Source organism: Desmodus rotundus, chromosome 7, assembly GCF_022682495.2.
Source record: "Desmodus rotundus isolate HL8 chromosome 7, HLdesRot8A.1, whole genome shotgun sequence".
NCBI lineage: Eukaryota > Metazoa > Chordata > Mammalia > Chiroptera > Phyllostomidae > Desmodus > Desmodus rotundus.
The window spans coordinates 39696496-39714862 of NC_071393.1; the positions used below are offsets into that span (position 1 = coordinate 39696496).

General features: G+C 39.1%; 1 protein-coding gene across 2 annotated transcripts in view; it reads right to left on the bottom strand.

Moving 5' to 3' along the window:
- KLHDC1 (kelch domain containing 1) overlaps positions 1-18367 on the bottom strand; it is a 71889-nt gene that overhangs the window by 27127 nt on the left and 26395 nt on the right. For both annotated transcript variants that reach the window (XM_053929189.2, XM_053929188.2), the window contains 5 exons: positions 17864-17942; positions 16844-16927; positions 8864-8947; positions 8342-8400; positions 5178-5290 (listed from right to left, as the gene is read on the bottom strand). In XM_053929189.2, the coding sequence (XP_053785164.1) occupies positions 5178-5290; positions 8342-8400; positions 8864-8947; positions 16844-16927; positions 17864-17942 (419 nt within the window). The remainder of the gene's footprint in view (positions 1-5177; positions 5291-8341; positions 8401-8863; positions 8948-16843; positions 16928-17863; positions 17943-18367) is intronic.

Consider the following 18367-nt stretch of genomic DNA (forward strand, 5'->3'; position numbering starts at 1 on the left):
TCTTAAAAGCAGCAAGAGAAAAGCAATTAGTAACCTACAAAGGCGCTCCCATAAGGCCGTCAGCTGGTTTCTCAACAGAAAAATTTCACTCCAGAAGGGACTGGCACAAAACAGTCAGGGTGATGAGAAGCAAGGACCTACAACCAAGACTGTTCAACCCAATAAATGATAGCCAATAAGGCTATCATTTATAACTGAGGGAAAAATAAAGAGCTCCCTAGATAGAAAAACAAAAAACAAATGAACGAAAACAACCTAAAGGAGTTCATTACCACCAAATCAGCATTTCAAGAAATGTTAAAGGGCCTGCTTTAAGAAGAAGAAAGAAAATAAGAAATTGAGAGAGAGAGGAATGTAGTTATACAGAATAAAATGGCAATAAATTTTCATAAGTATCTATCAATAATAGCCTTATATGTAAATGGATTATATGGTCCTGTCAAAAGACGTAAGGTAGCTGGATGGATAAGTAAACAAGATCCACACATAAGCTGCCTGCAAGAGACCCTCCTCAGAACAAAAGATACACACATACTGAAAGCAGAGGATGGAAAAAATATTCCATGCAAATGGAAGCAAATATAAAAAACAGCTGGGGCAGCAATAGTTACATCTGACAAAATAGACTTCAAAACAGAAGCCACAATGAGTGACGAAGAAGGTCACTACAGAACACTAAGGGGATCAATCGAACAAGAGGATAGAACGCCTGTAAACATCTATGCACCGAATACAGAAGCCCCTAAACGTGTAAAGAAAATCTTGGTGGACATTAAGGGAGAGGTTCACAGCAATTCAGTCATAGTAGGGGATTTTAACACCCCACTGTCACCAGTAGACAGATCTTCCAGACCAAAATCAACAGGGCAACAGTGACCTTAAACAACACACTGGATCGGATAGGTTTCATTGATATTTATGGAACATTTCATCCCAAAGCAGCAGAGTATCCATTCTTCCAAGTGCCCACACAACATCTGCAAAGACAGACCGCATGTCAGGATACAAAATGAGTCTTAACAAGTTCAAGGAGATTTGAATCATGTCAAACATCTTTTCAGACCACAATGGTATGAAACTAGAAATCAACTCCATGCTATGGAGTTGATTTCTGGAGGCTACATAGCATGTTATTAACCAACGAATGGATTAACAATGAGATCAAGGAGGAAACGAAAAATTACCTGGAAACAAATGAAAATAAACACACAACCCAAAATCTATGGGACACAGAGAGAACAGTCCTGAGAAAGAAGTACACAGCATTGTAGCCCTACCTGAATAAGCGAGAAAATTTTCAAATAAACAATCTAACTCTTCACCTAAAAGAACTAGAAAAACAACAACAAATAAAGCCCAGAGCAAATAGAAGGAAGGATATAATAAAGATCAGAGCAGAAATAAATGACATAGAGACAAAAAAAAAAACAAAAGATCAATGAAACCAAGAGCTTGTTCTTTGAAAAGATAAACAATATTGATGAAACTTTAACCAGACTCATCAAGAATAAATGAGAGAGGACCCCCAAAATAAAATCAGAAATGAAAGAGGTGAAGTAGCAACTGACATCACAGAAATAAAAAGGATTGTAAGAAAATACTATGAACAAATATATGCTAATGAACTGGACAACCTGGGAAAAATGGATAATTTACGAGAAACACAGTCTTCCAAAACTGAATCAGAAAGAATCGGAAAATGTGAAAAGACTAATTGCAACTAATGAAATTGAAGCGGTAATTGGAAAACTGCCAGCAAACAAAAGTCCTGAACCAGATGACATCATAGGGGAGATTTAACAAACATTCAAAGAAGAAATGACACTATCCATCTCGAACTATTCCAAAAATTCAACAAGAGGGAACACTTCCAAGCTCTCTTTACGAGGACAGCATTATGGTAATTCCAGAACCAGAGAAAGATGTTACAAAGAAAGAAGATTATAGGCCAAATCCCTGATGAACATAGATGCTCAAATTCTCAACCAAATACTAGCAAACTAGACTCAGCAATACAGTAATAGGATCACACACCATGATCAAGAGGAATTTATTCTAGAGATGCAAGGGTAGTACAACAGTACAAACCAATATGTGTGATATATCACATAAACAAAATGAAGGATAAAAATCACATAATCATATACAAAGATGCAGAAAAAGCATTTGATAAAATCCAGCACCCATTTAAGGTAAAAACTCTCAGCAGAGTGGGAATAGAGGGATGATGCCTCAACATAACAGAGGCCATGTATACAAACCCATAGGTAATATCATACTCAAAGGGCAAAAACTAATTGGTTTCCCCAATGATCAGGAACAAGACAGGGATGTGTGCTTGCACCACTCTTACTCAACACAGTGCTGGGGGTCCTAGCCCACAGCGCCGACAGATACTGTTTTCAAAATTTGAATTTATGATGCTGGGCACATACCTCGTGTGCAGCTGCCCAGCCAACAAGGAAGGAGGATTGTGGGCGCGATTTGGCCCCACTCAGCCCACCTTAGGATTGATCAAAGGGATGCAAAGCAAGGTGGTTTATCAGCACCAGCCCAGCATAACTGTGCAGAGAGTGCGCAGCGCACACTGCTCTGAGGGCTTGGGCTGGAAACTGGGCAACTGTGGTTACTGTAGCCCAGACCGAGCCCCCTTCCTTGCCAAACAATTGGAAAAGGAAAACGGAGCCCAATCCCCCACCGACTGCAGGAGCCAGGAAGACCTGCAAAATCAACCAGCAGGAGGCTTTTGTTTTTCAAGAAGAAGACATTATGACCTGAAGCTGAGAGAAGGCCAGAGACAGATGAAGAAAGAAGTCAGGAGAACACCAACAGTTGAGACCAATTTCACCTTGCCTTTCATCAGAACTAGCATGTTTTCTTTCTCTTTGTTTTTTTTTTTAATTTTTTTTGTTTGTTCATTTTAGCTTTCATACTGCATTTTAATTTTTCTTCTTTCATTTTACTAATCTTCCAAATACCTCACTATTCTTGGCCTTTTACTCAGATCATATATTTTTTATCATGTTACTGTTATTCCAAATCCCACACAGAACCCTCCCCTGGTCTTAATCCATTCGCCATCTTCCTGAGCTTCCTTACTGGTGTGGTGAACTTTATTTTCTCTCACAGTACGCCACGTTCCCATCCCTTACCCTCACTATTTCTCCTCCATCTAACCTCGCATAAGCGCCCTGCTTTCTTAAGGCAGCTCACGTCCTTTTCCCTTCTTATAAGAGTTTCATTTCTTCTCCACCTTTATAGACAGTGGCCAGTTGGGTGAAATACACGGTCATTGCTGTACTTCTCCAACAGGGCTCCTACTTGTTCACTATTTGTTTGTACTTTAAATCCCACAGAACACTCTCCCCCGTGTCACTCCATTTCACCTCCCTCCTGCCCCTCATCAGTTGGGTAACAAATTTTATTTCATTTTTATTTGCTCTCTCAACCTGAGTTTTAACTCCTTCCTCTTATTAGTTTGCTTCTCCCATCCTCACCAAATCAACTTTCCTTATAGTAGACAACCCATTTCACTTTTTGCTCTTGTACAATATTCTTATCCCCATTCCACCTTTATTAAACTTCCTTCAGTGGTCATTGCTATCGACCCCGTTGTGGTTTTTATGCAATTTTTATCCTGTTGGCCTAATACATTTTCAACTATACATCAAACTTCATATTATACTCTTCCCTTTTCTTACCCCATTGTTCCCACCGCCCTTTCATGTTTTACTCATGTTTTAAGTTTTGTTCTCTCCCTTTCCTCACCTCAGATCTATCCCTACTCTTATCAATTCTCCTCCCTCTTACCACTCAGTACCCTTCTTTCTCTTAGTCATCTCATATTCCCTTTGTCATTCACATCTTACAATATCCATATTCTCTCTTCAGCTTTATTAATCTTTGCTCATGTGCAGTTGAGATTGCTGATGTGGGAGGGGGTTCTTTTTGCTGGCGTAGGTCTGGTGGCCTGGTAACATTGCTTTGTTAACCAACACCTCTACAACAGCACACACAACAAGGTGGGATTGTGACCACCAGTGAGCCCGCTGGAGGGGAGAACCAACCAACAAAGAAGCCACCGATAAGTACAACCCAAGTACAACAGGAGAGCCCACACAAATGGAAGAAAGGGCAAACCTAGAGGATCCAGACAAGGAGATCAAAGAGACCGCACCAATGACTCCCATAGAACGCCTATCACAGAAGGCCACCCCATGAACACAGGCAGGCAGAACAGAGCACCCTGAGATGCAGAAGCAAACAAAAAGAGTCACCTAAAATGAGGAGACAAAGAAAGAGCCCCCCAATCAAAAGGAATGGAAGAATCCCCAGTTAAAGAGTAAGTGAATTTGAGGAAAGCAACCAATCAGACACAGAATTCAAAAAAATGGTGATAAAGATGCTCAAGGAACTCAGTGACAACTACAAGGAACTGAGTGGGAACTACAACAACATGAAAGGAAGTAGAAACTATGAACAAGGACCAGGAAGAAACGAAGAATACATTATCTGAACTGAAAAACACTAGAAGAAATGACAACCAGGCTGAATGAAGGGGAGGACCATATCAGTGGGCTGGAAGACGAGGTACAAATAAATATCCAGGTAGAGCAACAAAATGAAAAAAGACTCCAAATGTATGAGGAAAGCTTAAGGGAACTTTAGGACCACATGAAACCTAAAACATTTGAATCATAGGAATACCAGAAGGAGAAGAAAAGGAGCAAGGGATAGAAAACTTCCTTGAAAAAATAATGACAGAAAACTTCCCTACCTTGGACAGGGGAAAAGCCATGCAAGTTCAGGAAGCACAGAGGGTCCCAATCAAAGAAAGAAGGTGAAAGAAGGTGAAGAGATTAGGCAAAAAACAGATGTAACACATAGACGCAGTCAGCAGTGTAGTGATAGAGGTTGAGGGGCTAGGTTGGGGAAGGAAAAGAGCGAGAAAATGTGGAAGGAAAGAAACTTTGCTTGGGGGAATGGGCTCAGGATGCCGTCTCAGATGATGTTTTATTGAGTTGTACAATTGCAACCTGTATGGTTTTGTGAATCAGTCACCCCAATAAATTCAATAAAAAAGATGTAAATAAAGAATAAAGAATAATGTTTTGGAAAAAAGTTTAAAAAAGAAAAAAGTGAGGTAATAACTGTAGGCTGAATATGAATTTACTTACTTAATGGAATATTGTCCGCACTTAGTCCACCAAACAGGAAAAGCTTATCATCAGCTATTGGTGTTAAAGTATGCCATGATCGATGTTTAGGGTTTTCTCCATTAATTGATATCCTGTGGCAAAGGAAAAATATAAAAATCTAGGTCCTGCGTTAGTTAAAATAAAAGGTTTTCAATCACTTCAGCTCTTAAAGGGAAAAATTGCTCTCAATAGTTTAAAATTTCATGTAGGTGGAATTTTAGTAACCCCACCTATGTAAGATTTATAAAACTTTCTTAAATGCACCCTGGCTAGTGTGGCTCAATGGATTGAGCACTGGCCTGCAAACCAAGGGGTTGCTGGCTCGATTCCCAGTCAGGGCACATGCCTGGGTCGCAGGCCAGGTCCCCACTAGGGGGCATGGGAGAGGCAACCACACATTGATGTTTCTTTCTCTCCCTCTCTTTCTCTCACCCTTCCCCTATCTAAAAATAAATAAAATATTTTTTAAAAATAAACAAAACATTCTTAAATTCTGAGTTGAGTTTAAACAATCTTTCCACTTAGTGTCTATTCTATCTGGTCACAGAACACAGATTAAAAATTAATTCCCAGTTAATTCACAATGCATACTCAGCATCATTCTTGTTGGTAATCAGTAAAACTATAAGTTTTTCAACATAATTATTTTCATGTCTATAACTCTTAGCTGTTGTTTCATGTTTAATTTTGTGTTTTTAGCAGATTTCCTCAATGATAGTATGGGATTTTGCTGTTGTTTGTACTTTGGTCAATTTATTGTAGAATTTCCCAAAGCATTATCTTCATCTGAAAATTCTAACTACTCTAGCTTCAAAGTAAAAGCCATTTCAGAGCCAGGAAAAAAAAAAAAAACTCTAAAAAGTTCAAACGAATGCTGTTTTTATTCCTTAAAAGACAGAAACACAAGTAAAAGCATAAGCACAAAAGTGCTTTAACTAACTTAGAGGGTGAGGAGGCACCATTCCCCAGCATTCTGGAATGCTGCAGAATGGCACGGGCCATTTGTAGAAAATACAATTTTTTTCCAAACTGGAAATATTTTTATTGACTATAAAAAACATTTTGGTTAGAAGACATTCAACAGCCACAAAAATATTTTTTAATTTAATTTATTTATTTTTAGGGAGGGGAAAGGGAGAGAGAAAGAGAGGGAGAGAAACATCGATGTGTGAAAGGTACATCGATCAGTTGCCTCTCGCGGGCTCCCAAGTAAGAAGCCTGGCCTGCAACCCAGGCATGTGCGCTGACTGGGAATCAAACCAGCCACCTTTTGGTTCACAGGCAGGCGTTCAATCCACTGAGCCACACCAGCCACGGCCACAAAAATATTTTAATGAGAGTTATATAATCCTGTCCTCAAGCAATAAGAAATAAGAACTTGGTATATATCTTTCCAGACTTTAATATACACAGAAATATTAAAATATATCAATGGAATCATATATTCCATTCTGTAACTTTTTTTCATTCAACTGGTATGTTGTAGAATATTTCCATGAAGTAGTTTCCTTTGGTAATGGAAGCATCTCAGCCTTTTGGGCAAATGTACTGTGATTTAAGCAAACCCTACTTGAGGCCATGAAGGCTGACCTCAAGTTTTTGTTTTTATGAATAATGTTGCAACAAACATCTTTGTGTATACACACACACAGATATACTTGTCCAATTCTTGTTTTTGGAGAAATTCTGGATTTCTTCAGTGTAGAAATTCTGTTTTATATTTTAAACATATTACCAGAATACCTTTCAGAAAGTTTGTACAATTCTTCCACTAATTATGTTGTTGCAACCTAGCAAGCACTGGTCATTTGTAACTGCTTTTATCTGATAAGTGAAAACTAGTTTTATTTCTATTTCTTTAATAATCTATGAAGTTGAACATTTTAATACAATCATTTTGTCTATTTGTATTTCTTCTATGAGTTGCTCATACATGTTCTTTGTCCACTTTCCTATTGGACTATTTGTCTTTTTCTTACTGACTTACTTCTCATGGCTCTTAGCCCTCTTTACTAGAAATACTATAAATATTGTGTAATGTACGTCATTGTCTAACCACTATGTGGACCACCTGAAACTAATACAAAATAATATTAAATGTAAGCTGTAATTAAAAAGTAAAAATAATTAAGAAAAATGCAAAATAAAATTTAAAAATACTGTGTAGGTCAAACAAACATTAAAAAAAGAAATACCATAAATACTACTTCTAGTTTATATTTTTTGTTTACATTTTCCAATTTGCCTTTTAACTTTTTGTGGTATATTTTTCTACATAGAAATAATTAATTCTTAAGTAGTTTTATCAATCTATCTTTTAATTTGTGAATTTTGGGTTTCAATCATTTTTAGAAAAGCCTTTTCCAGAATACTGAGATTTTGAAGATAATCTGCACCCTGGCTGGTGTGGCTCAGTGTATTGAACACCAGCCTGTGAACCAAAGGGTTGTTGGTTTGATTCCCAGTCAGGGCACATGCCTGGGTTGCGGGCCAGGTCCCCAGGTGCGGGGTGTGTAAGAGGCAACCACACAGAGATGTTTCTCTTCCTCTCTTTCTCTCTCCCTTCCCCTCTCTCTAAAAATAAGTAAATAAATAAAGTCTTTTAAAAAAATAAGGAGAGGAACTTCTTAGCTTTTAAAAAAAAGATAATCTGCTATATTTTCTTCTTGCACTTTTGTGGCTTTATTTTTAATAGCATTTATACTTTGGAATCATATATAGTTCTGAGTTCATCTTATTACATGAACAGCTGAACTGATAGCTAAATACATGTATTCTACTGCTAAATATACTCATAAATTATGAGCCATAAATAAAATCTGATTTTTATGCACTCCGTATCTGCTCACCTGTGATGACCGCATTAAACAGTTACTTCACTCCTTCTACTGACCAATCTCCTAGATACATAGTATGAAACCAGTACTTTCACATAATCAATTTTCAACAGCTACTATTCTCATGTTTTATGTGCTTTGGTTAAAGAACAAACTGCATTTAAATCTATATATCCCTTGCTTAGACATATAATCTGAAGGGGGAAAAATAATAGTTCAGTTTTAGAGACCAAACTTTGGATTTTCGTGCACCCGTACACACACAGAGAAATGCCGGTAGGTAAAAACAAACGAATCACATACTACCTTCCAGACCAAGTCCAGGCATCTAAGTTCAGATAGTGCAAGTCGTTCATCCTAGTTTGCTACAATAAAAGGGTGTTCAATTGGTCAGTGTTTTACAACTTGCAAAAGGGAAAATTTTGTTTACATAAGTTTATATTATAAATAGATTATTTCTATTTTACTTAACATCGTAAGTTTATATATTGGGGAACAATATTAAGCATTAATAAAATTAACATAGAGCTACCAAATTAATGTGTCAAGGGGGAAACATGTAAATAAGTTTAAACCACCAGGATTTAGATGATAACAAATCAAACTTTCCTAATAATACACTAAAGTAAAGGATTCTCCTCATTCAAATATCATTTATAATCATCTATGATTATTCATGTGTGGCCTGGTTGGGAATAGAAGATAAAAGTTATTGAATAGCACCATAATCTCTAGATTATTTGAACGTTCCATTGTTCTATAAATTCAGAGGGTAAGTTTTATAAGAAGCATCACACATAAAAGGTTATTTCCATTAAAAATACTAACCAAAACACGTCCACCGAAGATATAGCCCTTATTTCCAAGAACTGCACACGTATGCGCGGCCCGTGGCTGTGGTGGAATTCCACCCTAGAAGCAGAGGTGAGAAAATAGAGTACAAAGATTTGAAACATGTGAAGTGAATTCGCATGCTTATGCTTAGTATGAGAAATACAGGACTGTGAAATTACTAGTATCTGTGTAACTCCATTAGAAAGCCTAATGTAAAAATTCACTCTAAATGAGCAATTTTCAATCTGTGTGCTGCAAGAATTTTTAAAGCATGAAATACGTGACTGTTTAGTCAGGGGCACTGACTTCTTTTCCCTTAGGTTGTGAAATAAAAAGCTCACAACAACCAGCTCACAACAATAGCCATCCAGTGTGAATGAATCAAAACTATACCTATTTTTTTGTCAGACAGGCAAAAAATATAACATTTTTTGGCGTGCTGCCAAATCTTAGTAATTAGTTTGCGTGCCATGCGATGAAAGAGGTTGCCTATCGCTGCTCTAAATAGTAATAAGCACAGACAAACACCACAGGCACACCTCGTTTTGCTGAGTTTCACTTTACTGCGCTGTGCAGGTCCTGCATGCTTTACAACTTGAAGGTCTGTAGCAGCCCTGCCCCAAGCAAGCCTATCGGTGCCATTTTTCCAACAGCATTGGCTCACCTTTGCATTGGTGACAGCATTTGTGTCACATTTTGGTAAGTCTCACAGTACTTCCAACCCTTTCACTATTATTGTGTTTGGTATGGCGATCTGTGACCAGTGATCTTTGATGTTACTATTGTAATGGTTCGGGGGTGCCATGAAACGCACCCACATAACACAGTAAACTTAACAGATTAACACTGTGTGTGTTCCAGCTGCTCCGCCAACCAGCCATTCCCCATCCTGTCCCTGTCCTGAGGCCTCCCTATTCTCTAAGGCAAACAACACTGAAATTAGGCCAATTGGTAACTACACAATAGCCTCGAAATGTTCAAGTGGAAGGAAGAATCACACTCTCTCACTTTAAAACAAAGGCTAGAAATGATTCAGCTTAGTGAGGAAAGCATGTCAAAAGCTGAGACAGATCAAAAGCAGAGGGAAGATAAAAGCTAGGCTTCTTGCACCAAACAATAAACCAAGATGTGAATGCAAAGGAAAAGTTCTTGAAGGAAATTAAAAGAGCTACTCCAGTAAACACACCGACGATAAGAAAGTGAAACATTTCTATTATTTCTATTATCGCTAATACGCAGGAAGTTTTGGTGGTCTGGATAGAGGATCGAGCCAGACCAAATATTCCTTAAGCCAAAGCCTACCCCAGAGCAAGGCCCCAACTCTCTTCAAGTCTGTAAAGGCTGAGCGAAGTGAGGAAGCTACACAGGAAAAGTTTGCAGCTGGTAGTGGCTGGTTCATGCCGTTTAAGGAAAGACTCCATCTCCGAGTCATAAAAGTACAGGATGTAGCAGTAAGTGCTGATGTAGAAGTTGCAGCAAGTTATCCAGAATGGCTAGGTAACATAACTAATGAAGGTGGCTACACAAACAGCAGATCTTTCAATGTAGACAAAACAGCCTTAGATTGGAAGGAGATGCAATCCAGGACTTTCCTAGCTAGAAAGAACGCCTGGTGTCAGAGCTTCAAAGGAGAGGCTGATTCTCTTGTTATTGGCTAATGAAACTGGTGACGATGCTCATTTGCTATCCGAAAATCCTAAGACCCCTAAGAATTATGCTAAATCTACTCTATCTGTGCCCCATAAAGGGAACAACGAAGCCTGGATGACAACAAATATGTTTACAACATTGTTTACTGAATATTTTAAGCCCAATTTAACTGTCAAAACCTACTGCTCAGAAAGAGTCCTTTCAAAACATTACTGCTCATTGACAGTGCACCTGGTCACCCAGGAGCTCTGATGGAGAGGTGTGGTGAGATCAATGTCATTGTTTCCATGCTCGCCAACAGAGCATACACTCTGCATCCCAGGAGTCAAGGAATAATTGTTTAAGAAGTACATTTCAGAAGGCTATAGCTGCCATAGATTGTGATCCCTCTGATGGATCTGGGCAAAGTAAATTGAAAACTTTCTGGAAAGAATTCACCGTTAGATACTGTTAAGAACCTTCATAATTTATGAGAAAAGGTCAAAATATCAACACTAACAAGAGTTTGGAGGAATCTGATTCCACATGCATGGATGACTCTGCGGGGTTCAAGACTTCAGTGGTGGAAGCGACTGCAGCTGCAGTGGAAACAGCAAGAGAACGAGAACGAGAAGTGGGGCCTGAAGATGTGACTGAACTGCTGCAGTCTCATGGTCAAACTTGAACGATGAGCCGTTGCTTCTTATAAAATTAATTAATTAATTAAAAATTTTTTTTTAAAGTTCCTTCTTATGGATGAGCAAACAAAGTGGTTTCTTGGGGTGAAATCTCCTGGTGAAGATGCTGTGAAGATCGTTGAAATGACAACAAGGATTTAGACTATTACAGAAACTTAGTTGATAAAGGAGCGGCAAGGTTGGAGAGGACTGACTCCAAGTTTGAAAGAAGTTCTGCTCTGGGTGAAACGAAGTCAAACAGCATTCTGTGCTACGGAGAACGTGTGCATAAAAGGAAGAGTCGATTGATGAGACAAACTTCACTGTTGTCTTACTTTAACAACCTGCCACAGCCGCCCAACCTACCGCGACCACTGCCCTGGTCAGTGGGCAGTCACCAGTATCCAGGCAAGCCCTTCCACCAGCAAAAGAGTATGACTTCTGGAAAGCTCCCAAGAAGTTAGCTTTTTTAGCAGTAAAGGAGTTTTAATCAAGGTATTTTTGGATATGAAGTGTTTCTAGACATAATGTTATTGTACACTTAATACACAACCATATAGTGTAAACATAATGTTATTTGTTCCAGAAAACCAAAAACTTTGTGTGGCTCACTTTATTGTGATACTCACTTTACTGCAGAGGTCTGAAACCAAGCCTGCATCACCTCTGAGGTATGACTATGCTCCTCAAGGATGAAGTTTATTCTCCCTGATCTTTACTTTAAGCGTTTTTCTTAAATGCTTGACACCATTTAGCAAAACAAGACTTTATGTAAATTTTAGCTTAAAATATAAGGATTCAAAAAGATTCTCTTTCTCCCCTCCTCCTTCCCTCCCTCCCTTTGTCTCTCTCTCTCGCTCCCTCTCACACACACACTCAGAGTTAAAATTGGAAGTAGGCAGAACACGGTGTGATGCTTTCAAAGACCGTAAAATAATAAGTATGTCCTACAGAACTCTTGGTGCTTCAAATTCCACAATAAGAACTTCATGTTCTGGCTTAAGCCAAACAGTGCTTTATTGCTTACTAAAACTCTTCACATTAACTGATAACACTTCTCTATACATGACTTTGGATAAATATAGCAGATCTTTCTTCAGGGAAGTTTTGTATTGGTGGGAAAAGAGAGTATAATGGAGTAGATGAATAAGACTTGAAGGAAAAATTTTCTGCATAATTTCCATGTGTTCATGGTGGGTATATATTTGTGTATGTATTTCACTCCAAGTTCTGAAAGAACCCAACATTTTCGGCTCAGTGACTACTAAATGTGGGCATAAGAAACTTAAGCCCTACCTCCAACATCATAATTCCCTAGACTTCTCAGGTTTACTTGAGTTACTGTGCTGATGTCTATATGGTAAGAAATAATTCAGATATTACCTATATAATACTTAAATAAATGAGAGAGAATTATTTGAGCTGTGGTTCCCAGCCTTTCCAGAAAAACAAAATTTTCATTATTACCCCATCTCTGATCTGAAATTTGGAATAATTCTTCTACTATAAACACATTTATTATGAAATAAATATCATTTCTCCTTTAACTTATATAACATATCTATTAGTCAACCAATGTTTCTGAATAAACTGTATCCATACATTTTCAAACAAAACCAAAAAAAATGACATCTGTGTTAGTCTGCGTGCCTAACTGTGTAAGTACGCTCAATGTCTATTAGGTAGTTTGAAATGCTGAAAATCACTCAAAGACCCCTGTTACTACTATACTGCTCTTACAGAGGCAAAAATCTCATGTAGGAAACCATGTCCAACCTTCCATTTTACAGAGGACACACTAAATGGCTTGTCTAAAGTGTACTGGTCTTTCCTGACACAATCAGAATGCAAATTTAGTTTTTTCAACTCCAACATTGATAACCGTTCCCCTCTACCATGCTGCTTGTCCTTTTGATGCAGATATTTGGAAATAATGAAGTAATTTAAGAATGTCTCTAAAAAAATTAAGGGAACAGATTTCAGCTCTAACCATGTCGGAAAAACTTTCAGGTACAATGTGAATAATGTAAGAATTTGTTTGAAGACACTATCAAGGAAATTACAGTGAAAATACTGTCAAGGATTACCTAAAATTGCATTATCTGCGGATGTCCTGTGCAGAAGTCACGTGCTTCTGTTGGAACAGAAGGAGGGGAGGGAGATGGATTAAGGTAAAGAGGGAGAGGGGTCAGAGGAGTCAGAGAAAGACTTAAAGTCAAAGAACTAATTATAAGTAACCTCAGTGGCCTCACCCAGGTGTGGTGGATAAAAATTCTGGAGGGATACCTCAGGAGCGAGGAGTCCCAGCCCCACACCAGGCCTCCCAGCCCAGGGTTCCAGAGCCAGGAAGATAAGACCCCACAACTTCTGGCTGCAAAAACCAGTGGGGATTAAATGGTAGAGGAAACTTCTGGAGCCCCAATCAGTTCCTCTTAAAGAACCTACACACGTTCTAACCTAACTCACCTAGTCAGATTCACTCCCTCTAGGGTAGCAGGTTGAAAGGCACCACTGGAATACTGGGAGCAACTGAACTACTGGGCATCAAGGCAAGCAGAGGCCATTGTCCCTTTTCTAAACCCTCTCCCCACCAGGCTGGCAAACTGGTACAATATTGGGACTCCATCAACCAGGATAACACTGTTTGACCTGCCTTGGAGATCCCCAGAGGCTCTGCCCCACCCAATTTATGGGCCACCCTAGCTGCTTTCCCATAAGAATAGCCGGTCTTAGCTTAAGCTTCACAACTTCCTAAATCCTCTCAAACAAGCAACACCTCTTGGCTTCAATGCAGCAGCCAGTCTAGATTCACAGCGTGCATTCACAGGGGAATCTCCAAGCCCAGCATAAGTAGCAGCCATCTCAAATTGCTTTATAGCTCAGGCAGGGTACCCTGGGCAAAACACACTTGGGGGCAGACCTTGGCCTGTACCAGCTGGGAAACCCTAGAGCCAACACACCCAGTGGACAGCTACAGACCAAGGCAGAGCACCACCACCCTGCCCCTGCACAGCTGATCCTTCACAGAGGGCAAGAGGTTGGTGGTCCATGGTCACAGACAGTCCTAGCAGCTGACTGACCTGGGTAAAATAAATAAATCCCTCCCGTTGATCTGCCAACAGCAACCAAGGCTTAACTATAAGAGGAGGGTGTACTCAGCCCACATAAAGGGTGCACCTTGAGTACCCAGCTTGGGTGATAGGGGAGGCTGTGCCACCAGATCCTACAGGACACCTACTACATTAGGCCACACTACCAAGACACGGAGTCAAAGCAGCTCTACCTAATTCATAGATACAAACACAGGGAGGCTGCCAAAATGAGGAGACAAAGAAACACGGCCCAAATGAAGGAACAGTTCAACACTCCAGAAAAAGAAACAAAAGGAAGGTAAGCAATCTATCAGATGCAGAGTTCAAAACACTGATTATAAGGATGCTCAAGGAACTTAGTAAGGACCTCAACAACATAAAAAAGATCCAGTCAGAAATGAAGGATACACTAATTGAGATAAAGAACAATTTACAGAGAAAAACCTGTAGATTGTTGGATGAAGCCAACAATCAAATCAATGATTTGGAATATAAGGAAGCAGAAAACAAACAATCAGAACAAGAAGAAAAAAAATTTTTTAAATGAGTATAGTGTAAGCAGCCTCTGGGACAACTTGAAGAGGTCCAACATTCACCTCATACAGGTGCCAGAAGAAGAGAAGGAGCAAGAATTTGGAAATCTATTTGAAAAAGTAATGAAAGAAAACTTCCCTAATTTGGTGAAGGAAATAGACATGCAAGTCCAGGAAGCTCAGAGTCCCAAACAAGATGGATGCAAAGAGGCCTCCTCCAAGACACATCATATTTAAAATGTCAATGGTTAAAGATAAAGAGAGAATTTTAAAAGTAGCAAGAGAAAAGAAGTTAGTTACTTACAGGGGAGTTCCCATAAGACTTTCAGCTGATTTCTTAAAAGAAACTTTGCAGGCTAGAAGGGATTGGCAAGAAATATTCCAAGTCATGAAAAGCAGGGACCTACAGCCAAGATTGCTCTACCCAGCAAAGCTATCACTTAGAATCGAAGGGCAGATAAAGAGCTTCTCAGACAAGAAAAAACTAAAGGGGTCCAATATCACCAAACCATTATTATGTGAAATGTTAAAGGGACTTATTTAAGAAAAAGAAGATCAAAATTTTGAACAATAAATGGCCAAAATACATATGTAACAACAATTGAAGTTAAAAAACAAACTAAGCAAACAAGAACAAAGACAGAATCATGGATACAATTTTGATGGTTGCCAAATGGGAGAGGGGTGTGGGGGAATGGGTGAAGAGGTGAGGGGACTAGGAAGTATAAATAGGTAGTTACAGAATAGCCATGGGGATGTAAAGCACAGTATAGGAAATGGAGTAGCCAAAGAACTTATACGTATGACCCATGGAAATGAACAGTGGTGGGGGAATTGCCTGAGGGAGTGGGGGGTGCAGTATGGACTGGGGCAAAGGAGGAAAAATCAGGACAACTGTAATAGAATAATCAATAAAATATAACTTAAAAAATAAATAAAAGATACAAATCTTAAAATTCAAATGCTGACTAAAGGAAAATTTACTGAACAAATATAAATGGCTGAGAGTTGATCAGTTCTAAAAGTAGACATGGGGAGGAGAAGACAGAAGGGCAATGGAAACCTGAAATCCACGGCTTGGACAAAGAGGAGGCTAAGAAGGGTCTTCCCTTGTAACACTAGTTACGGAGAACCTCCTATCACTTCCATCAGCGGTAGTTGGACTACAAGGAATTTTAGTCATGTATGCACATTAGTGGACAGTTTTGTTCTTTCCTGTTCAACACTCAATTCTGCACAGTTCTGATGAGTTTATCAGTCACAGTACCCTGCTTTCCAAGGGGTAGGCCTGGCCAATCTTCCTCTTGGCAACAGGAACAGATGTGAAGAGTGGGAACATGCTCGCGTAGAGCCAGAGTCCTTTTCTAGAACTAATATGTAAGCACTGAAATAACACAGCACCAATAGGAAGAACTGCTTGGGTAGCCAGGACCATATTCACACCTAAATGAGCCAACCAGCCTGCAGCACAGAATGAAACTAGCACACCGCAGGAAACAGGGAGAAGCAGGCAAAGAAAGGTGGAAGGTTAGGGTGTTGAGTACCGTGCTCCAGTTCCTGAGTTCCTGGTCCCTGCAGCTCTTCCTTCCACTGTGTGAGCTCCTCCACAATACACTTTACAGCTACGTGAGAATTCACTGCTGCTTAAACTAATCTGATTCCTGTTGGTTCACTAGCACATGAAAGCGTTAATAATGTATTTCTACCAAGCTACAACTGCATGTAGCCCCGATCTCAAAGGTTTCTGAAACATGGACTTTTAAAAATTCTGAATTTGGCTATAAAAGGATGTTCTAAAAGAACCTTCCTTAAATCAGGGCATCATAGTAGTGGGTAAACAATGATGACAGCACCTCTTTCCAAGATTTTTCTAGAAAACCCTTAGCTAACCTGGAGAAAAACACGATTAACGACAGTACTCAAGAAAACCTCTGTGTATGTGATTACAAACTCAATTATTAAAATCCAAATAACTTAGTAAAAATATATTTTAAATGTATCAACAAATACGTAAATGTAAAGGTGGTGATTTACAATACTTACTTTAATTTCCGGTTGAAGCCAGCTCTTTGTCTTTGTGTCAAATACATGTACATCATTATGCCATCCCCAGAATATCTGCTCTTCCTAAGACAAAATTTTTTCAAATATTTAGAAGATTTTATAACTTTTAGATTGTTATAGTTTCATTGCATATTTACTGGTGAGATAATAGGCACCCTTACAAAAATGGAGTCGTTACCATATCCATAAAGCAAATGCATGCACCAGGGGCTCTCAAAGTGTGGTCCCCAGACCAGAGCCACCTGGCGACTTTTCTTCTCATACTATTGCTTGCAGTATATAATAATTTACTTGTTAACGATTTTCCAATTCCCTCAAAGGATTGTCTCTTTTAAAATTGCAGAGGGCAGAATGATATTTACATTTTGAAATCTGTTTCTCTAAAGTACATGCTCAGAAACCCTAGTCTTTGCTATTATAAACTTTAGGGGACTATGGCTCCTTCTTCAAAAAAGTTCCAATCACTTCTACTTAACCAAGCAATTTGCTCTTAGAGGTCAGTTATACTTTCTTCTTTGTCTTCTAAGACACAGAATTGTTGGCAAGGCAAAGATTCAGCAGTCATGCTGTATTTAGCACCTTCTAGCCTGCTGCAACCCTCTGTCACGGCTTCCTTCTGTGCCAGATTTATGTTTTATGTCAGAACTACAGCGCTTTTGTCAGGACTTGTCAAAGTAAAAAAACTACTCAGTTCAGAATCTAAACAATAAAAATCCACTGTACACCCGGAGTCTGAAGATGGCAGGGAAGTAGGTGGGGGCTGAGTCCACTTGCTCATGCACCCAACTGGGACACTTGGCTGATCTTCTGAAAAACAAAGTGAACAGCCAACAGATTCTTAGCTGATACAAAGTCTGAAGCCAAAGTGAGCAGAGGACGCTTCAAAACGGGTAGTACAAAACGGGTAGCAAATTAAAATGAGAAAGAGTGAGCTCATTATTTCTAAAAACTTTACGGCAATAATAAACTAGAGGAAATGTTGGCAGTGATTACTCTTACCCAAGATGCATCATGAACATCAAAACAGTCTTGGAGTTCATTGTGTCTCCTGCACCCATAGCCCCCGAAATATATTAATCTGAAAAGCAAATACAAAGACAAGAACACCCTTTAGAAGTTCTACTTCTGCGCTGTTCACAGAAAGTTGAATGAGATCATTTCTCTCACCCTAACAACCTAAACAAGCTAGATACAGTCATGTGCTGCACAAAGACAGTTTGGTCAATGATGAACCACATATATGATGGTGGCCCCATAGGCTTACAGTGGAGCTAAAAAAATGTCTATCGCCTAGTGATGTCACAGCCATTGTAATGCCATGCAGTGCATTGCTCACGTTTGTGGCAATGCTGGTAAACAAACCTACTGTGCTGCCAGTCGTACAAAAGTATAGCAAGTATAATTATAGTATATAACACGTGATAAGTATGGTACTCAATACTTAATCATGACAATAAATGACTATGTTAATGGTTTACATATGCACTATACTATACTTTCTAT